Genomic DNA, 18,425 nt, shown 5'->3' on the forward strand with positions numbered 1-18,425 from the left:
GACAGAGATTTTCGACTTCAGGGTGGGGATGGAACAGGTACTGGAAGCGACATTCCATCAAATGAGGGAGCAACAGGTGGAAATGGAGCCGGTGAAGGTACCAGAGGGGGGGTTCAGCCTGTTCAACCTCCAGGAGGAAGTTCAAATGGACCAGAACCAAACATCTTGGACAAGGCCTGTTTTCGCGACTTGGTGAATGCGAGTAAAAGTGCGGCCGAGCGATTTGAGCGCATCAATACGAAGATTCAGGAGGCTTTCAACAATGTCGAGCATATGCAAAGAGGGCGGTCCAAGATTGAATTAAGCGATGACGACCGGGCAAAGTTCTTTTTGACGGAGACGGACATTGATCATATGGAAAGACAGATCGATAGTCACAGGCTGGAGGTCCAGATCGCCTTGACTGCCTTTGAAGCGACTATGTAAGTATACATCGAGAAGATGATCCGATGGATGGAAGATCAGTTGACTAACATTGACCCACAGGAGTGAAAAGCGTTCCGCGGATATTCAATCGACGATTCTGGAAATGTTCAAAGAAATCAAGAAAATTGCAGAGTACTTCTTGAATGGCGGCCGTGAACCTCCGGAAAGAACTCGAGGTCCAAACGAACCAGGACGACATCACCGAGAGCCAGGATTAGAGCCATACCCCTCCCACAGACCGTATCAATATAGACGGCCTTTCGTCTTCCCCGACCTCTCCAGATTGACATCCCTTTACCTGGGATGGACTTTTACCAAAGGAAGGCCACCATATGTCCACATAAATACAACATCCACGCAGCCGTCGTGGCGATGGGCTGTTTGCAGTCAAATGGCCCTTTCAACTGAAGAACTTTTCCTAAAGGTTCTGGCCCAGACTACTAGGCGCTCAAAGCTCCGGCGTTCCATCCAAGATGACTGCAAAGACTTGTTGAAGACGAGTGTTCAAAGGATGCTCGTTGACACTTTGCTGCGTGAGCAAAATAGGAATTTGTCCATGCAACATCCAGCTTTGGAGTTGAAATTGGCAGGCTTGTCGTGTAAGACGAAAAGGATTGGCTTTTTCAGCCATGAGACTAAGAGTATCGATGTCATCTTAAAGACGGAATGGGCTCCTGGACTTCCGCCACAAGGGCCGATACCAGCTGGAGGTGGAGGTGGAACACCTCCACCATCTGGTTTCGATTCTTACGGCCCTGGCAGGCCTCTTGGAGGAGGCGGAGGAGGAGGAGATGGTGGTGGCCCTAGATATCCCCCAGGTGGAGGCGATGGGGGCACCTTCTATCACCATGGCCCTAGTCGCACCAGTCACGGTACACACCATACTCCTGGAGGCACCAACAACATTCCTAGTCACACTAGACCATCTTCATCCAAGGCACATCAGCCACCGGGAGTTCACCATTCACATTCACACGCCCCATCAAAGTCCGCTCCCGAGATCGTCTCGAGTGACCGAATGTACCTCGTCAGAAAGAAAGCAAAGGGCAAACCCACAGCATCAGACAGCGAAGGGAGCCGCCGAGTATTCATCCGAGATAAAAGGGGCAATCTCACGATCTACCCCGAACATCGTCGTCCGACAAGCTCTCATGCTGATCACATCGATCGACCATCGACATCAGCTAAGGCAGATCATATCGTTTTTCCACAACCGTCTGGTCCACATGAAAGCTTTCACGACTCCAACGTCCGGAAGGAATATATCCCTGGTATTTTCCATCAAGCACGCACATACCCACCACGACCAGTCGCTGAAACAGTATACTCCTCCTCCTCTTCATCCTACTCATCCGACAACGAGCATGACGAGTACCACGAGTTCTACAGAATGCCACCCCCACACCAAGCAACAAGCATGCAAGTCTCCGCCCACGACATGACCCGCGAACAAGAAAAACGAATCATCGCCGAAATCTTGGCCGAATGGGAAGACGGCGTACACGGCAAACCAACCGCAAGACCAAACATCATCAACCTAGATCACGAGCAATCAAGGAAAGAAGAAGAACGCTCCAAAACCAGGCACTCATCAGCGATAGTCCCACACATTGGCCCTACACGCCGAATGATGATGGAAGTCGAACACGAAGCTCAGAGACAAGAAAAAATCGAAGAAAAAATTCGCGAGAGCCATCGCCTCGGGGGATCGTCTTTCCTGCACGCCCGTGAACCACATCACAAACACACGCGCAGCGGCTCGTATGAGAGATCGTCACACCACCGACGGAGACCGGAAGTGAAACTCTCGCACGGAGGCGCGGACCCATACACACAGTTCGAAATGGATACACGGTTCGCTAATGATGAGCGGCATTATCGTGCCTTCGCCGAACCTGGATTCGGTGCACCGGGACCGTCGAGGAGGTACGATGTACCCCTGAGGCCGGAGATACCGCATAGAGGACGAGAACGGTACGTGCATATAGACGAGGTAGAGCCGCGGATACATGTACGTGTGCCATCTAGGAGGCGGAGGGAGTATGATAGTTTGTCGTTCGTGGCACCTAGTGATTTGGTGGTGGAGGATTCTGAGAGTGTGAGAGTTATGCCTTCTCGGACAAGGGAGAGGGAACGTTCCCGAGTGGTTTTGGAGTCAGAGCCGGAACGATCCAGAGAACGCGGGAGGAGGAGGGTTGAGAGGAGGAGTCCTGGAGGGAAGTTGTATGATTCGGAGGAGGAGAGGGAGTTGGCTTCTACCTATAGCGGCTGAATGTTGTGGGTTGAAGCTGTCTTTTTACGTGATACCCAAGAATGCAATGTATACTTTGGAATGATTCTGATAGAAGTAAATGCGGTTCAATTGTATCGATCTATATATGCAATTTTCATTTCCATGCAAAGTATTATAGTGGGAAAAAGGTCCCACGTCCTCTGTCGTGTAGGCTGAATATCTGAAACAAGTGTCTGAGGTGGGTGAGAAAATGAAGAAGAATCTCAATGCCATGCAGCATAGCAAAAAGAACCACGAAAGAGAAAGAAAAGGTCAAAGACTGATCAAGAAGAAGAAAAAGAGAAGAGAAGAGAAATGAACAAAAAGACACATCCAGATATGCAATGCAATATTCAAGAATGCAGTCATGCAACCAATCACTTAAACCACAACCTCGCTCCCCCGTCGACTCCCAACCTTACTAGACCCAATCGCCTTAACAGTCCTCTGCGACGACCTCGACACCTGACTCACACTATCCGCGGGTCTAACAGGCTCCTCAAACTTAGACCTAGACGAATGCCTCGACGCCTTAGAATGCGAACGCGAGTGCTTCGAGTGTCTCGAATGATGCGAGTGATGCGAATGACTCGACCGTCCCGAGCGACTGCCACCAACCTGGCTAATCGAGTCATCAGGAGTAACATTCGAGTCGACATCGACATCAATCACGCTTTCGGGGAGTAGCACATGGCGAGCCGAGACGTGCGATTTAGGCGCTTGGCTGGGTGCAGGGCTGTAGAAGGAGTTTGCCGAGGATCCGGCGGGGAGGGGGATGTTGCGTGCGGATACGACGGATTTCCCGGATTGGCTGGGCATGGCGCTGTAGATTGAGCCAGCGGTGCCGGCGGGTAAGGGGATGTTTCGTGCTGAGCGGTATGAGGAGGCAGTGCTGCCGGCGCCGTCCTCGTGCTTGGACTGGGAATGGGATTTCACCGTGTGGACGCTGTGCGAGGATGATGCGCGGTAGACGGTACGGCTGTGCTCGGAGTATCCATCATCGGTGCTATGGCGGCGCTGTGTAGCTGATGCCTTGATAGTAGAAGCGGTGTGTACACTTCCGGCTCGTGGCTTGTCGGCTGCATAGCTGCTGATGAAGGTGCTGGGGTTGCATGGGTAGCGCTGCTGTGCGGCGTTGCTAGCGGGTTGGTACTCGATTGCGCGGAGTGGCAGGTCCTCTGGGATAGAAAAGACGCTGCCACCTTCCGAGGCGCGACGACCGTATTCATCTTGGTAGTACTCCGTAGCCTCGTAGATGGTGCTGGCGCGCGGGTTCTTGGACATAACGCTGCGCGACGTCGTGGAGCGGGCAGCAGAGGCAGAGGTGTAGACGCTGCGGGCGGGAGGTGCCTCGATGGCACGGAGGAGGGGTTGCACTTGTGATCTTGCCTCTGAGAATTGGGAGGCTGCGGCCATCAATTGTGGAAGATCGGGTGCGTATTGCTGCTGGAATTGCTGTGCCTGATATTGGGGTGGGGGTGCCTCTTTGGATTCAGACGTCGTCGATTGCGAGTCACCTTTCACCATGGCATAAGCAACAGCAGCACCGGCAGCGGCGCCGATGAGTGTGCCAATGATAGTTTTGGCGGCTTTACTGCCATCGTCGACCTTTTGGACCGGTGGTGGACCATAGGCGAGGGCTGAACCCGTCGACTTTTGGGAGACCACCGTCGGAGCGGGGGCGACCTTTTCGATGGCGCTTGGTGCTTTTGATATTGCACGCGACTTGGCGGCTTCTGACTTGGGCGGTGCGACGCTGACAGCCTTTGACACCACAGAGCGGTTCTCCAGCAGAGCTATTGTCGGACCTCCAGCTTCTGATGCCACGACGGACCCACTAGGACGGTAGACTGCCTCGATGCTGTTTCCGTCAAAGTCGATCACGGCGGCGCTGTGGTAACCGGAGACCGAGTCGCGGGTTCGTGGCTCGCCATGGAACTTGCCGCCGGCTTGGATGGCCTGGTGGAAGAATGCGGTGACGGCATCTTTGGATGGCGCGGGGAATGCTACATGCGCTGCGCTGGGGAGAACCCTGTAAGGTTGATGTTAGCAAGGTATACTCCAACTCCAGATGGGCCGGACCCCGCAATCCCAGATCAAGCGCTAACATACCCAGGCTTCTGCTCGGTAATCCAGAAATCCGCCGGCTCTCCCTGCTTTTGTCCAAAACCAATATAGTCATCGTGTCGACCGATAAACTGGTATCCCAAAGGCTGGAGGCAGGAGAGGAAGAATGAGGTGGAGGTGGGGAGATGCGAGACGGTCAGGGTCAGATGGGAGACGGGCATGTCGAGAAGTTGGTAGGAAGGAATCAAGCCAGCACGTGGAGGAAACTGGCTTAGAATATAAAGCTTGAATTGGCGTTTGCAAGAATAAGTGTAGAAGAAAGAAAAAAAGAAGCCCTGCACCTCGAAGCAAGGAATGAATATATACGGTGAAGCAGAGAGGAGTATAGAGAAACCGCAACTATGACACACCAGTCACGACACCGCGAATAATGAAAAAGGGGAAAAGTCTCCAGTTCCAGAAAAAGAAATCCAATTACAGTAGTAAGAAGACCACTTAGCTAGCCAACTAAGTTAGTCGTAGCTCTGGTTGTCAGTAGAGTAATCCACCTTCTGCCCAAAAAGCGCCCGCCAGTAATCGCCCGAATCGCCGTCCGCGCTGGCCACCGCAGTCGTCCGAGAAAGGCAAGCCACCAGCCTAACCGGGCCCCAGCAGTTACAGTACAGTAGTAGTACTGCGTCCAGTAGTTAATGTGGGACCCTGACTAGCCCTGGACTCGCCCTCGAGGCGGTCATGCATGAAAAAAAGCCCGTGGGAGGGCGGAAAAAGTGGACGGTGGATCACCGAAGACACTGGATGACTGGCTTTCGGAAGAGCCAAATCAAAAGCCGGGTTCTCATCCCGCCAGGGCAAGAGAACAATACTGTAATGCTCTTGAACCAAGATCACTAGGCCTTCTACCCGATCGAGCGATCTGCACCGGGAAAGCTAGTGGTGAAACGCCTGCCCCGCGGACTGGCTGTCAGGGCATCGCGGCGTGAGGCGGCCACCAGGCTCGGGCCTTGTTGGCCGTACCATAGACGAGAAGTCGTAGATCCTCATCCCACCTTCCTGCAAGTTGCTCATCCAGGAGGCAGTCCAGTCAACAGTATAACCGCCCAACCGAACCGACGAGGCAAAATACCAGACCAAAGCCCAACCCAATAAATCCAATTTCAATCAAATCACATCCTATTCCGACAACCGACAACCGAGACCCAGACCCTGCAAGCTTCACCTTCACCAAACCCAGTACAGTAGGTTCGCTATGTATTCCGAACACACCAGCGGGGCCCTCGCTCGGAGCCCAGGGTGGCCAAGTCAGCGCGGGGACAGCATGGAAGAGTGGAGCTTGGCAGAGGGGAGCAGAAATGCGTGGATGAGTACGAGTGGGCAGTAGAACTGGGTGTATTCTCGTGCTGGAAGGGAATGGACAAATGAAGGGACTAAAAACTGCTTTGGGTGGGTTTTTGGTCGGTGGAGACGGTGGAAATGTGCATTGGCCATTTGAAATGGAGGAGGACTTCGGAATTCGGTCGACGGGCTTGACCGCTACTGTACTGAGTACTGAGTACATACTACGGGAGGCTGGATGTGATTTTTTTAGACATGGATTTTGTAATTTTGTAGTCATTGGGAAGTTATTTGGAGATGAATGATTATTATCTTCTATTCTAGATGACTGTTGTAGGTGCTACCTGCACAAGAGTTCTATAGAAGTTCACTCTGCATCGATCGACTCGCTTATGCCAAGTGGATTCAAGAATACAGTAATCCTTGATTCTAACTACAGTCAGAGTAGACGTGTGCCCTGGGCAGATATGCAGAAAACCAGCATGAGGCTGGTACCTTAATTCCCTTCGAACATGCCATACCACCCTCGACTATACTCCGTCAACCATACTCCGTACAGTAAGTTCTACCATATATCAATAGAGTCGTAAAATCAATGACTCGTCTGGACAAAACATGCGCTCTTCCGATGAGCGGGTGCTCCGTATCTTAATTCGCCTCTGGGTACAATATTGTATTATGTTACTGAATCAGTGGATTTTTATGCTGTAGACTGTGGCGGGCCTTTGTGCAGGTAGGGTCAAAGTGAGGCGGACACTAAATACGTGCCACGTCGAGGATAACCGTTCGTACATACTAGCCAGGCCCGATTACAGTCTAACTATCTACTGTGCTACGTCTTACGTAGCTACTACTTGGACCTCACGTGTTGTTAGGCGTACAAAAGTCCGAAAGCTATTTACCAGATCCTGCTAGAAGCTACGTTTAGCTCGATGGAGCACTTCTAGCTCCACAGGTCACAGGACACAGACTACAAGCTACCTTACTATTTTAGTCGGCACATCTTAATACAATATGAAAATGTTACTGTATTCAAACACAATATGTGCCTAATCTCAGAAAGCCTTGTCAAGCAACAGGCTCCCGATATAATTTGCTGTTCACTTTTCTGGTCTCATCGCCACAGTCGAAGAGAAAGGGCTGCGCTGCGGAAAGAGAGGCTTTGAACGCTAGGGCTCTGGATCAGGACTGGATCGGCGAAAAGGAACCAAATGCCATCCAGTCCGAGTGTCTCTTTTTTTCGTTGGTTATTTCTGGATCTTGCCATGGGGGTTTCGTTCCAATGTCACGACGCTTTTCTGATCAAGCTCAAAAAAGTGTGCGACAATGGCAACAAACCCCCCACGAGAAGCTCTCCCCCAAAACTCAATTCCAGGGCAAAGGGGGAATCCCGATCCAGAAGAACAATTCGATATGATGTAATGCGACATGGCTGGCTAGGCCGTCCCGTCAAGACGCATTCTTCACGGGGTAATCAAGGATTCGATCAAAAACACAGGTAGAGATTAAAACATAGAATCAAGAGAAGAGAAGAGAGGGACGACAGCCAGCAAATGCAGAGAATAAACAAAACAAAAAAGGTAGAGGAATATTTGTTTCTTTCAATGTCGCATCCATGTCGAAATTGCTCCTCTCAGAATCGGGACTCCCCATCGGCCAGTCGGTCCAAGTCAAGACAAATCACGAAAACTCTCAAACTCAACAGAACCCGCCCGTGGTTCAGTCCCCCATCGCAAAGGAAATTCGTGGCGGTCATGGGCAACGCGGAGATGATGCCGGAAATCTGCGAACGGCAAGGCTCGAGGTGACGCGCGCGTAGCGCTGCGCGATTTTAGTTTTCCTCGATAGCCTCACTCACAGAATATCCCACACCTCCTCGGCGGCGTGGCAGAACTTGCTGCAAGCCACACTGGCACTCAGACTGTAGTTACTGATGGAGATGGTATCGTCCTTGAAGGAGTCGGCAAAGTCATCGTGACCCTTGGCCATGGCACCGACGAAAATGGCGATACTCTCGCGAGGACCCAGGGACTCGATGTAGTCCTTGGTACGGACGACGGGGGCCTCGAAACTCATGGTCACCTTACGGCAATTCGGGGGCAGGTGGTCGGTGATAGGGTTCTTGATAACCTTGAGCAGCTTCTCTTGGGAGTTGGTCGAGCGAATGGACAGGCGGTGCAGCAATTGAACCATCAGACCGGCGAAACGCTTGAATGTACGGGGAATGCGCACGGAGGGGTTAACTTCGATGAGGACACCCTTGGCGGTGTGGATGAAAATTTGCAGGCGGCCGGCCTTGTTGACGGGGGAATCGAGGAGGGTGAGAAGGCACTAAATGTAGAAGAGTATGTGTTAGGATAGATACAAGAAGAAAAATGTGTCTCCTGTGTCTGCTGCGTCTCCACATCACGCGACACTCGAGCGGGCCTAGAATCCATACCTGGTGGGTGATATCCGGACGAGCCTCGCTGATATCCCGGTTCATCTTACGCATGATACCAATGTGCTCGTCACTGTTCAACAGAGAATATTTCTCATCCTTGGCTCCAGCACGTCCGCTAGAGGCCCGGTAGGTCTCCAGACTGGCATTTGAGAGGATCACGATCAAACGCTGGGTGTCCTTGTCGTGCGACGGAATAGGCGCATGCTGCTCGGCCACGAGTTGCGGGAGCTCGGGCGGCGGGCACGACTGGGTCCCTGGCAAGTGTATGTCGTTAGCGGGTTGCACACTTGCGCCTGCGGGCTGGACCTTCCGGGCATGAGGAGGAGAAGGAGGAGATGACTGCTGCGGCCGCTGCTGGAGGTGATGGTGTTGCTGCTGGCCGGGCTGGAATGGAATAGCCGCGGCAAAAAGTTTCGACGGACTCAGTTGCACAGGCTCGGCTTCATCTTGCTTCGAAGCTAGCTTGTGCGAGTCTGTAGGGTCTGCCTGAAGGATCTGACTGGCAGAGTCCATGGTACAAGAATCCTCGTCGCGGGGAGATGAAAAATATTGGGGAGGGGGAAAGAGGGTAAAAAGCGGTAGATGGGGTGCAGGGAGAGGTGTAATAGAAAATTCCAAATAGCAACGAAAAAGAAGGGATCACTAACTCGCACGCTTTCGCTTTCCTGCCACTTGTGCGGTATCCGACATGATTTGGAGAGAGTTGATGAAGGTGAAGGTTTGGAGTGTCGAAGAGATTTTTGGAGGGTCCGCGCTGTCGGACGTTCCGCGGGTCAAAAGCGGGCCCGAAGGACTTTAGAGCAACTTATGGGGAACGACGTTGAACGGATTGATCAGCTTTGGATCTGGCCTCTATTTTTGTAGACTGCGATATTTGGGATTTGCGAGTTGAACACGTCGATGACTGATCACAAGCCTATTATGTAGGTACGGCATAACTAATTGCCTGACAGGCCTCCCCCCCCCTCTTCTTTACATAAGTCTAAGCTAAAGAAACTCCATAATAATCCCCGATCGGAGACTTTTCCAAGCACAGTAGGAGTAGCATACGGAGGTATGTTAGTTGATTGTTTTCTGTCAGTCTTACTGTCGGGGACTACACCGGACCGACTTCGGTGAAGATCCCCTCCTGAGATGCAGTCGGTGTCCGATCACCGAGCATATTTCTGCGCGCTACTGCAAATATACTGCAGTAGACTGGAAGCGACTAAGCTGTAGTCGGTGGTGTCAGAAATGGACACGGAGAGACAGAGTCTTTAGCAGCCCCCAGTTCAGCTATATAGTCAGCTACGCCCTTTATAACTACTCTGTTGGTCGCCTTTCACCAGCTTGACGAGGGCAGATCAGCTCTCAACCCTGAAGCATCCATCCCATCCCGCATTGGCGATGCGCCATGTGTAGCCAATAATCTGCACGAAAGTCGAGTCGCTGTCCATGCGAAAAAGAAAAGCTCTTCAGCTAAGCCATCACACCCCGCCCATATCGTACTCATCTCATGAGATGGAAGCGGGAGATCCATCGAAAACGATATAATCGAAGCATCGAGAATGTCGGTGAGATCCAGGGATCGGCCCCAATTCTGAGGTAATACGGGCGAACAATCAGCCTCGAGCACCATGCCCTTTCTAACGGTCCATTGGATTGCAAGAACCCTGCAGTGCTGACACCCGGATCGTCTTCCACTTGGATCAAGCTCAAACCCCCACTTTGCAGCTGGTGCCTGTCATTGCTCTTAGTTTCTTGATGTGGCGATCTGGCTTGTCATTATCTGGTCTGACGAAGCAATGGGACCCCGGTGCTTCGACTGGGGTAGCAGCATGGGATATGCATTCTGGCGTTTGTCCGTCTGGCCCATGACGAATCGAATCCAGAGCTCCATGGCATGTCCTGTAGAGTGCATAGATTCGCCACCCAAGTACCCCCGTGCTTCTGAAACTTTATGCTGTGCAAGCATACCCCCGGATCTCCGCGGTGGCCGGGGGTCAAAGGGGGGGCGCAGACCAAAAGTTGATGGAGGGCACTGCCGGCCTCTTGAGTTTCCTGCCCCTCTTCGTAATAGAGACAGGAGAAGACAAGAAGACGGATTGACAGGGAGAGTTTCGTAACGAGGAGCCAACGGTCAGGTCGAAGCCAATCAGTGTGCTGGATCAATGATCTTGCCCAGAGCTGTCTGGCCTGGGATCCAATCAGCAGTGACGGACGTGAGACGCCTCCCCGATAAAACCTCCGGTTTCTTCCTGAAGGAAAATAGTCGTAGGCGCCGTCCGGAGCCCCGGTGTGTCGTAAGGATTAGAGATCAGACCTCGACCCCAGACTGCCAGACTTTTGGGGCTAGATTTGGAGGAGTTGTCGAGGTGATTGATGATGGTGACGTTTGTTAATTTGAAGGGTTACCATTGGCGGGCTGGGAGATGCAACGGCGCTTCCTTGCACGATGCAACACGGGAACAGCCCAACACCAACTGGCTGGGCTGAGGCGTCCTTGGGTCTGTTTAGGCCTCTGGCCGTGTTAGTGTGGTTAGTCTTGGTCTCTCTGCCTGGCACTTGGTGGGATAACCTCATCCTTTTGTGGAAAACAGTCAGACTGTCAGAACAGCCCTGCCTAGCCTTAAGCCGTTGATCTTTCCAACTATAATTGTCATTGAATATAACCAAGCTGAAAAGACAATAGAATGGGGCTAAATCCTTTTAATTGCCTCCACGGTTGCCATCATTGGCCATATAGAAGAACCTGCTCCATCGTGTTTTGGACTGTATACGCGATGCGCGAGCTACTTGTCTCCTTGTTGGTTGGGGGCCCCATCCTTGAGGCTGGGATAACTCTCCCCCAAGCTCGCTGATTGCTCGAGCGAAACGAACCAAAAGGAAGAAATGAACAAATTAGCGACCTGGGCAAATCAGCGTCCAGTGTGGATGGTTCCTGGGCAGGAAAGGGGGGCGTAAAAGGAGGTCCCACCGAACATACCAGAGCGACGGGAATTTACAGCCATATAGGATTATGGAGAGGAATCATGGCCTGCCAACTATGACTCCAACCACGAGCAAATGAAGAGCATTGAAAATACGGCCTGGTGGAGAGAGAGAAGGAATAAGAAGACCTGGACAGGCAGCAGTTGGGGCTCAAACACTTTGAAAAAGTCTTTTGTTCTCAAAGACTTATTAGCCAGTAGCTTTTTTTCATCATCTTGCATACTCATCACCATTTTATGATTATACTGATTTTAATCTCTCATCCCTCCTCTCATCCTCCTCGTTCCGGTGGCGACTCTTGTGTCTTATTAAACTTATTAAACGCCCCATCGCAGCTCGTGTGGGCTCCTGTTGATCGCCCCGATTATTAAACTATCACTGTTCCCAAATCATCCATATTCTTGCTTTGCTCTTCTCATCCTAGCCGACTCTCTCTCCCCTCCGACCGGTATTCTTGATAACTGCTTCTCCCAGCAAGGGATACTGGCAAAGTAAGTGGCTGACCCGCGAAACTCACGAACCTGACCTGAACAATATGACCTAAACCAGTTAGCGCCACGCGTGCAGTGGAACCGGACGATCCGCCTATGTAAACTGGCAAAAATCCCCCCGTTGGAAAATAAACACCTTCTCCCCTCCCCTCCACAAAGATCAGACTTCCGGGGAGATGCCGTGGACTGTCACCAATTCTTTTAAGCGGTACGCGATTGCCCCAATCTCGCGACCCCGTCCGTCACTAACTCCCCTCCCCTTTTCTCCAGAGGCCTGATGAAAACATACGGAAGACCGACATGGCGCGTCTATGACGATGAACGGGCCGCGAAAAAAGACGCGTCCAAGATGAGTCCGACGAAGCAGAAACCAACCTTCAGTATGCGATTCGCGAGTCATCCGCCGCCGTCCTGTCCAGTCCCTCACGCCGCAACTCGGTCGTCTTGTCCGAAGGCACCCTCGACGATATCGACGATCTCACCACTCCTCCTTCCTCGCCACCGCCGCGTTTGACTCCTCCCCCCGCCAATACTCGCAAGCCAACCTTTGCCTTTCTCAAGCGCAAGCATAAAGAAGCCGCCGCCGGATCTCCTCTGACGGAAGTCAACTCCAACAGTGTGCGATCCTCAGCAGACCCGCCCAAGCAGCAGCAGCAACAGCAGCTCCATGCGCATCCACCACCTCCTCCGCAACCACAAAAGGCGACGCCGAAGCAGCCCGCGCTGCGTCAGATGCAGATTGACCTAGGCAGCGAGGTGCGCAAGACTTGTGCGACATGCGGGATGGAGTACATCCCCTCAAATACGGAAGATTCGGCATTGCACAAAAAATTCCACGAAATGAATTCGACGGGCGTCGACCTCGGCAAGGCTTTTATGCGCGCCAATGCTTCGCGCTGGGTTTACGAAGCTACCCGGTTTGATGAGGGTTACGTGGTTATTGTCGACCGCAAGGCCACGCCCAGTGCCAAGAACCAAGCGAAAAAGGTACTCGAGGTGGTCAATAAGGAGCTTTCATCGCCGGAGATTGAGGACGAGGTACTCTGGAGCCAGGCCGAACCTCCGAAACACCTACACACCGATAATACTGAGGAGAAGGTCGATCGATACCGAGTGTTTCTGCATATGAAGGACAGTCGCTGCGTGGGGCTATGTCTAACGGAGCGCATCTGGGAGGCGCGCCCGGTGGTCCAGGGTGAAACCAATGGCCACACGAACGGCTCGTCAGTGTCGGTCAAGGACGAGATTCATCCAGCGATCGTTGGAGTTTCACGAATTTGGACATCAGGCGCATCGCGACGAAAGGGCATTGCCTTGGATTTGTTGGATTGTGTTGTCAGCAATTTCATTTACGGCATGGAGATCCCCAAGGATAAGATTGCGTTCAGCCAACCCACGGAGAGTGGCAAGAAGCTGGCTCATAAATTCTTCGAGGATGATGAGACGTGGCATGTGTATAACGAGCGGTGATGGGTCTAACCAAACACCGCAATGGAGATCTGATGAAGACTATGGATGTGGCATCCATTTGTATGGGCAGTTTGCGGAGGTTGAGTGGTCTTTTTTTTCTTTCTGATCTTTTCAACCCGATCTTTATATTCTTACTGGGATTATTTTTTATGGCACACGGAGGGAGGGGGTCTTTTCTTTTTGTCTTTTTGGTTGGACTGGGGCTTGTTCGTTTTTTTTTTCTATTTCGTCTCTTGTTTCTTTGCGTTCTTCTAGCATTGTACCATACTATACGCCCCTGGTTGTCTCAGTCAAACCAAGAAGCCATTTCGTTTTCGATTTTCGATTTATTATTATCTATTTTCCAATCCTTCGATCGAATCTCCTAGTCCATTCGAGCAGTCACAGTTAGCCATGTGAGAAATGGAAGGATTGGGTTCGCGCCTGCAGCCTCTCGGGGCTCCCGGACACCCTCGGAGAGAGGGGGCGGATGGGATAAGAAGCGCGGGGGATCCTCCCCTCCTTCCAACCTTCTCTCCCACGAGACTGAGAGAGAGAGAAGAAACTCTCTCCGTCGCGATGTCTGGTTTCAATCCTTTCCGCGCGAGAAACCCAGACAGTAAGTTGAAAGAGCCCATCTCCCTTTCTCCCCTCGCCGATCCGCCACGTCCCGATAAGGCACGACCATGGGAATCCCCATTCAGCCAACATTCTTCCCCATCCTAGCGCGGCTTGATCTTGACCGCCATCCACGAGCGAAAATACTGATGGACTCGTCGGAATAATAGGTAGCTCCGCTGGTGCCACGGCATCACTCCCAATTCCCGACAATGCGTCGCTGGACCTGTTCTCCAAACCAGCTCCTTCGGTGCCTACCCAGCTGCCCAACGGTTACCCCAAGAAGCCTGCGTTATCCTTGGAACTCGAAACCGATGACTCGACTTCAACAGACGAACAGTCTGTGGATCCGTTCAATCCCGACCCTTCCGTGAGCGACATTGACAACGACCTTGGCTACGATGACAATACCCAGCGGAGAAGCTCCACGAGCTCGGCGCTCAATGATCGCCCGCGAGAATTCTTTGGGTCTGCTCCACATCCAGCTCCATCCGCCGATGGATCGACGACCACGCCATCATTCAACTTGCCATTTGTACCTGCTACACAAACCATGCGGTCAGGATCAGAGACTGGACTGACCTCGGACTCAAGCTCACCGCAAGAAAATGTCCCAATGCCGGTGACTCGCGATGGGGGCCAGACACAAACATCTCGATCTCCACCGGAGCTAGGCACCAGTACATCTCCGTCAAGTCGGTCCAACAAAGAAAAGAAGCCACCACCTCCCCCACGAAGTCATCATGGCAAACGTATTAGCACTGCTACGAATACTACGGCCAGCACCAGTGTCAATGCCGCTTCTTCGTCCTCTCACACCTCACCACCTCGATCTACTAACCGCCTCCCATACCATGCCTCCTCCCCGGAGAGCCAGATCTCTGCACGCCGGTCCGGTACCCCTAATGCCAGCTCGACAAGCCAGGCTCCGGGATCAGACTACTTCACCTTCTCGGTTTCTTCTGAAGACCAGCAGCGCGCACGAGCACCGGACCCGACCTATCCAGGCGAGTCCGTCCACCGCAGTACCTCTCAACATTCCCAGCACAAACGCCCCCCCACTCCCCCTCTAAGCCGCCGACATAGCCAGATGCGACGATCTAAGTCCATACAGTCCAAGTCAAGTGGCAGTCGTCTAACCATGTCCTCGCGTGATTCCGAGAGCACGGATAGCTCACAGCCTCCTAGCCCGGGTCCATCCACCCGCTCCCTGGCCTCTTCAATACCAGATCGCAAGCGTCTCAGCATGCCACCACCTGCCTCTAGGTCCAGGGAGAGGGAAGTTGAACTGCGTGCCGTGCCCGGGCATTCCCTACCCCCAGACTCCTTATCACCACCTCCCTCAACCAGCAGATCAAATCCTCCCCCGCCCGGTCGGCGTGCCTCTTCGCACGGCAGTATACTGTCCGGTGGCTCGTCCTCCTCCGTGGCACCTCCACCCCCGCCGCCTCCCGCGCCGCGCGCGAGACTCTGGTTCCCGTAGTAGCGAGGGGAGGCCGGTGTCACAGGTGATGGGGATGGAGGAAACACCTTTGCCGCAGCCATCTAATGCTCAGGATATCTTGGCTGATCTGTCCCGGCTGCAGAAGGAGGTGGATGATCTGCGTGGGCACTATGAGAGCCGCAAGGTTAGTCAATGATCCGGGGGCTTTGGGCGGGGCCAGGCCTGGGCCTGCGGGAGTCTGGTAGTCACTTGTACGAATGAACGAATCTATATTGAACTGTCTGTATTACTGGAGCTCTCTATATTCTATTTCTGCCTTTTAGCATATTATCAGATTGCACCGTGTAGTCAATCGCTTCTTAATAACTGCTCAATCTTGTGTAGTCCCTCAGCCAGTCAACGCAAACCGTCCCGCCAACTCCACTCTGATTGGCTTATCTCGCGGCCCGACATGACGTCGCCACAAAAGGCCCAATGGGTCCCTTTGCTCCCCGCAATTACCGTCGTCTTTTGACTTCAAGTCACTTTTTTAAATCCTCCTCACATCACGCCTCTTACTCTACAAGCTCTCTTGAACGACACCACAAGCTTTGCGATACCTTCTTTTTGGTCCAGATCTGGTGGTCAAATTCAACTCAACCTCAGACACAGCTCAAGATCCATCGAACAAGGAGATATAGATCGAATTAACCACCACGATGACCACGCCTACTCTGATCAACCTCCCCCCTCCTCCTTCTGACCCCGTCACTCCCTCGGACATGGGCCCGTAAGGATACCCCTCTTCCTCTGATTCCGTCAATTCCTTTCTACGGTCGCCCATACGATAAGACCTGCATCTACATTGAGCTAACGAATGATCCAGTGGCACCCCCAATTCCGGCCTCTCAGCGCTCTCCACGACCGCCATCAAAGATGGCCACCAGGGTGCTCCCTTCCCACATTCCCGCGGCCACGCACATCAATCCTCAACATCCTCCACAAACACCCTCGAAGCCGAGCGCGCAGACCGCATCTCCCGCCTCGCCGGCCTCGAGCGCGTCGCAACCGCCCGCGCCGGGGGCATCTACCCACCCGCCCATATCCCACCCGCACACATCCCAGGCTACTTCGACAGCCATGCATTTAAGGAGCGCAGCACCGTCGGCAGTGCCAGTGCAACTGGTAGCGTGGGTCACACGACCTGGGCATCGGGCAGCGAGGCCTTCTCGGCGGACAAAATGAGCGAGGACGTCGACGTGGATGACCGCGATAGTGTGGGGAATGTCAGTGATGAAGGAAATGCTAGTCTGGTTGGTTTTGGCGAGGGCGCTAATAGTACCATCTCCGGACCCACGAGTCGTCCGCCGCCCGGGCTGAATCGGATGTCTTCTGGTGGTGCCCGACCACCTAGTATGGGCAGTGCGGGTGTCAGCCCGAATGTGGCCCGTCCCGGGACGCTGGCTAGTTTCCTTCAGCAACAGCAGCAGTATGGGGCTGGGTATGGTGCTGGAGAGAACCCGATGGTCTCGTCTAGTCTGGCGGGCTCGATTACGCCTGAGCCTGTTCCTGAGGATGCCCGAATGGTCAATGGGATGACCTTTGATGAAGATGTTATTGATACCACGGTTCGCACACCGCGATTGGCTACGCCGAATCCTAATTCGGGTGGATTTGATACAGAGCATGAGTAGGGATCATGACCCTGAGCTGGTTCGAGAATAGCCATAAATTGGGTGGACGAGGTAATGGAGGGAGATTAAGAAGGGAGAACTCGGGTGGCGATTTCTTTGTTCTTTCGATCACACGTCAAAAATACTATGTGGTGGAATACTGAGATCCCCTTTACTGTTTCTTTGTCTCATGTTTACTGTTCTGTTTCTAGCCACTTGGATTTCTGGTGAATTTGGTTCGGATGTATTTCTATGGGAGGAGCTAGGTGGACTCGGACGAGGACTTGGGTGGCACTGGAACTGGGCCATGTATGGGGCTGGATATGAATGATGTGTATGTGATATGATAATTTCAAGCGTAGTTAGCAATTACTTTTGATTCTTTCGAAATATGTGGCTTGACTCGTATATCTGGTACAAAGATGGGGACCCGGCGCGAGTGGCGTAGCACATGTCCATTCTCAACAAATAGAGCAAGACGGTAGGCATGGATTTCTTATACAGACTATGACCTTTTTCTATATAGAATATCAAAGAAAAGCCCAATTCGTGGCCAATGACAGGGTACTCTCCAGTTCATACATCTCGGTAGATCCAGGGTGGCGTATATGGATCACGTGTAAAGGACAACAGGACAACATTCAAATCATTTCTACATAATATTTTCAATACGATCATCTAATTAATCCACGTAAACAATAAACGACTAGTCAACTCATATCATTCTAGATATATACAAAATTGCAAACATCAATCCCCATATAACGAATGGCTAGGCCCTTCGGCCCAGCCCGCAACGGCCAGCATGACGGCATGCCGCCTCCGAAAGGCCCCCAGTGACCGCACGCCAACACCCGAATTTTCATCTCTTTCATCCTCTTCCACCTTTCCCATCCCCCACTCCTCAACCACCTTAACTCCCTCTCCCTCCACACTCCCCCCTCCCCCTCCTCCCTTCTCCTCTTCGGACTCCGCCCCGCCCCCTGCTGGCATTGACTTGTCTAGCAATCCGACAGAGAGAAAAAAAGACTTCTGACCAACGTCTTTTCCCCCCGCGCCCACCGCTACGTGAATCTCCGCCACTTGCCTCGCTTCGCCCGCGCAATTGAGTTTCGCATCTCCAAGTCGAATCCTGCACGCCTCCCTTTGTGACTGCCTTCCCCTAAAGTCTTCGCCCGTATCCTCGCTGGTTTTGCTATCGTGCTTAACGCCGGTAGTCTTACTTTTTCACAACACTCTCGTCCTCGTTCGTCACGCGGGA

General features: G+C 52.6%; 7 protein-coding genes across 7 annotated transcripts; 4 read left to right on the plus strand and 3 right to left on the minus strand.

The window, feature by feature from the left end:
• Positions 1 to 28: 28 nt before the first annotated feature.
• On the plus strand, positions 29 to 2,698 carry N7496_005210 (uncharacterized protein; the record flags this gene model as incomplete). The annotated part of the gene is made up of 3 exons (XM_056698139.1): positions 29 to 97; positions 175 to 422; positions 487 to 2,698. The coding sequence occupies 3 exons, from the start codon at positions 29 to 31 to the stop codon at positions 2,696 to 2,698; spliced, it is 2,529 nt and encodes an 842-aa protein (XP_056556664.1).
• Positions 2,699 to 3,079: 381 nt separating this feature from the next.
• N7496_005211 (VOC family protein) lies at positions 3,080 to 4,986 on the minus strand (the record flags this gene model as incomplete). The annotated part of the gene is made up of 2 exons (XM_056698140.1): positions 3,080 to 4,730; positions 4,811 to 4,986. 2 exons carry the CDS (start codon positions 4,984 to 4,986, stop codon positions 3,080 to 3,082), a joined length of 1,827 nt encoding a protein of 608 aa, XP_056556665.1.
• Positions 4,987 to 7,951: 2,965 nt separating this feature from the next.
• Positions 7,952 to 9,053, minus strand: N7496_005212 (18S rRNA pseudouridine methyltransferase; the record flags this gene model as incomplete). The annotated part of the gene is made up of 2 exons (XM_056698141.1): positions 7,952 to 8,428; positions 8,538 to 9,053. 2 exons carry the CDS (start codon positions 9,051 to 9,053, stop codon positions 7,952 to 7,954), a joined length of 993 nt encoding a protein of 330 aa, XP_056556666.1.
• A 3,124-nt stretch (positions 9,054 to 12,177) lies between these two features.
• N7496_005213 (ESCO family N-acetyltransferase) lies at positions 12,178 to 13,471 on the plus strand (the record flags this gene model as incomplete). Its single annotated transcript, XM_056698142.1, is given in 3 exon segments — positions 12,178 to 12,209; positions 12,272 to 12,354; positions 12,369 to 13,471. The coding sequence occupies 3 exon segments, from the start codon at positions 12,178 to 12,180 to the stop codon at positions 13,469 to 13,471; spliced, it is 1,218 nt and encodes a 405-aa protein (XP_056556667.1).
• A 558-nt stretch (positions 13,472 to 14,029) lies between these two features.
• On the plus strand, positions 14,030 to 15,708 carry N7496_005214 (uncharacterized protein; the record flags this gene model as incomplete). Its single annotated transcript, XM_056698143.1, is given in 3 exon segments — positions 14,030 to 14,069; positions 14,239 to 15,447; positions 15,467 to 15,708. The coding sequence occupies 3 exon segments, from the start codon at positions 14,030 to 14,032 to the stop codon at positions 15,706 to 15,708; spliced, it is 1,491 nt and encodes a 496-aa protein (XP_056556668.1).
• A 502-nt stretch (positions 15,709 to 16,210) lies between these two features.
• On the plus strand, positions 16,211 to 17,185 carry N7496_005215 (uncharacterized protein; the record flags this gene model as incomplete). Its single annotated transcript, XM_056698144.1, has 2 exons — positions 16,211 to 16,281; positions 16,378 to 17,185. The coding sequence occupies 2 exons, from the start codon at positions 16,211 to 16,213 to the stop codon at positions 17,183 to 17,185; spliced, it is 879 nt and encodes a 292-aa protein (XP_056556669.1).
• Positions 17,186 to 17,914: 729 nt separating this feature from the next.
• On the minus strand, positions 17,915 to 18,157 carry N7496_005216 (uncharacterized protein; the record flags this gene model as incomplete). Its single annotated transcript, XM_056698145.1, has 1 exon — positions 17,915 to 18,157. One exon carries the CDS (start codon positions 18,155 to 18,157, stop codon positions 17,915 to 17,917), a length of 243 nt encoding a protein of 80 aa, XP_056556670.1.
• Between the last annotated feature and the right edge of the window lie 268 nt (positions 18,158 to 18,425).

Source organism: Penicillium cataractarum (genome assembly GCF_028827025.1).
Source record: "Penicillium cataractarum strain IBT 29864 chromosome Unknown utg000004l, whole genome shotgun sequence".
NCBI classification, from domain to species: Eukaryota; Fungi; Ascomycota; class Eurotiomycetes; order Eurotiales; family Aspergillaceae; genus Penicillium; species Penicillium cataractarum.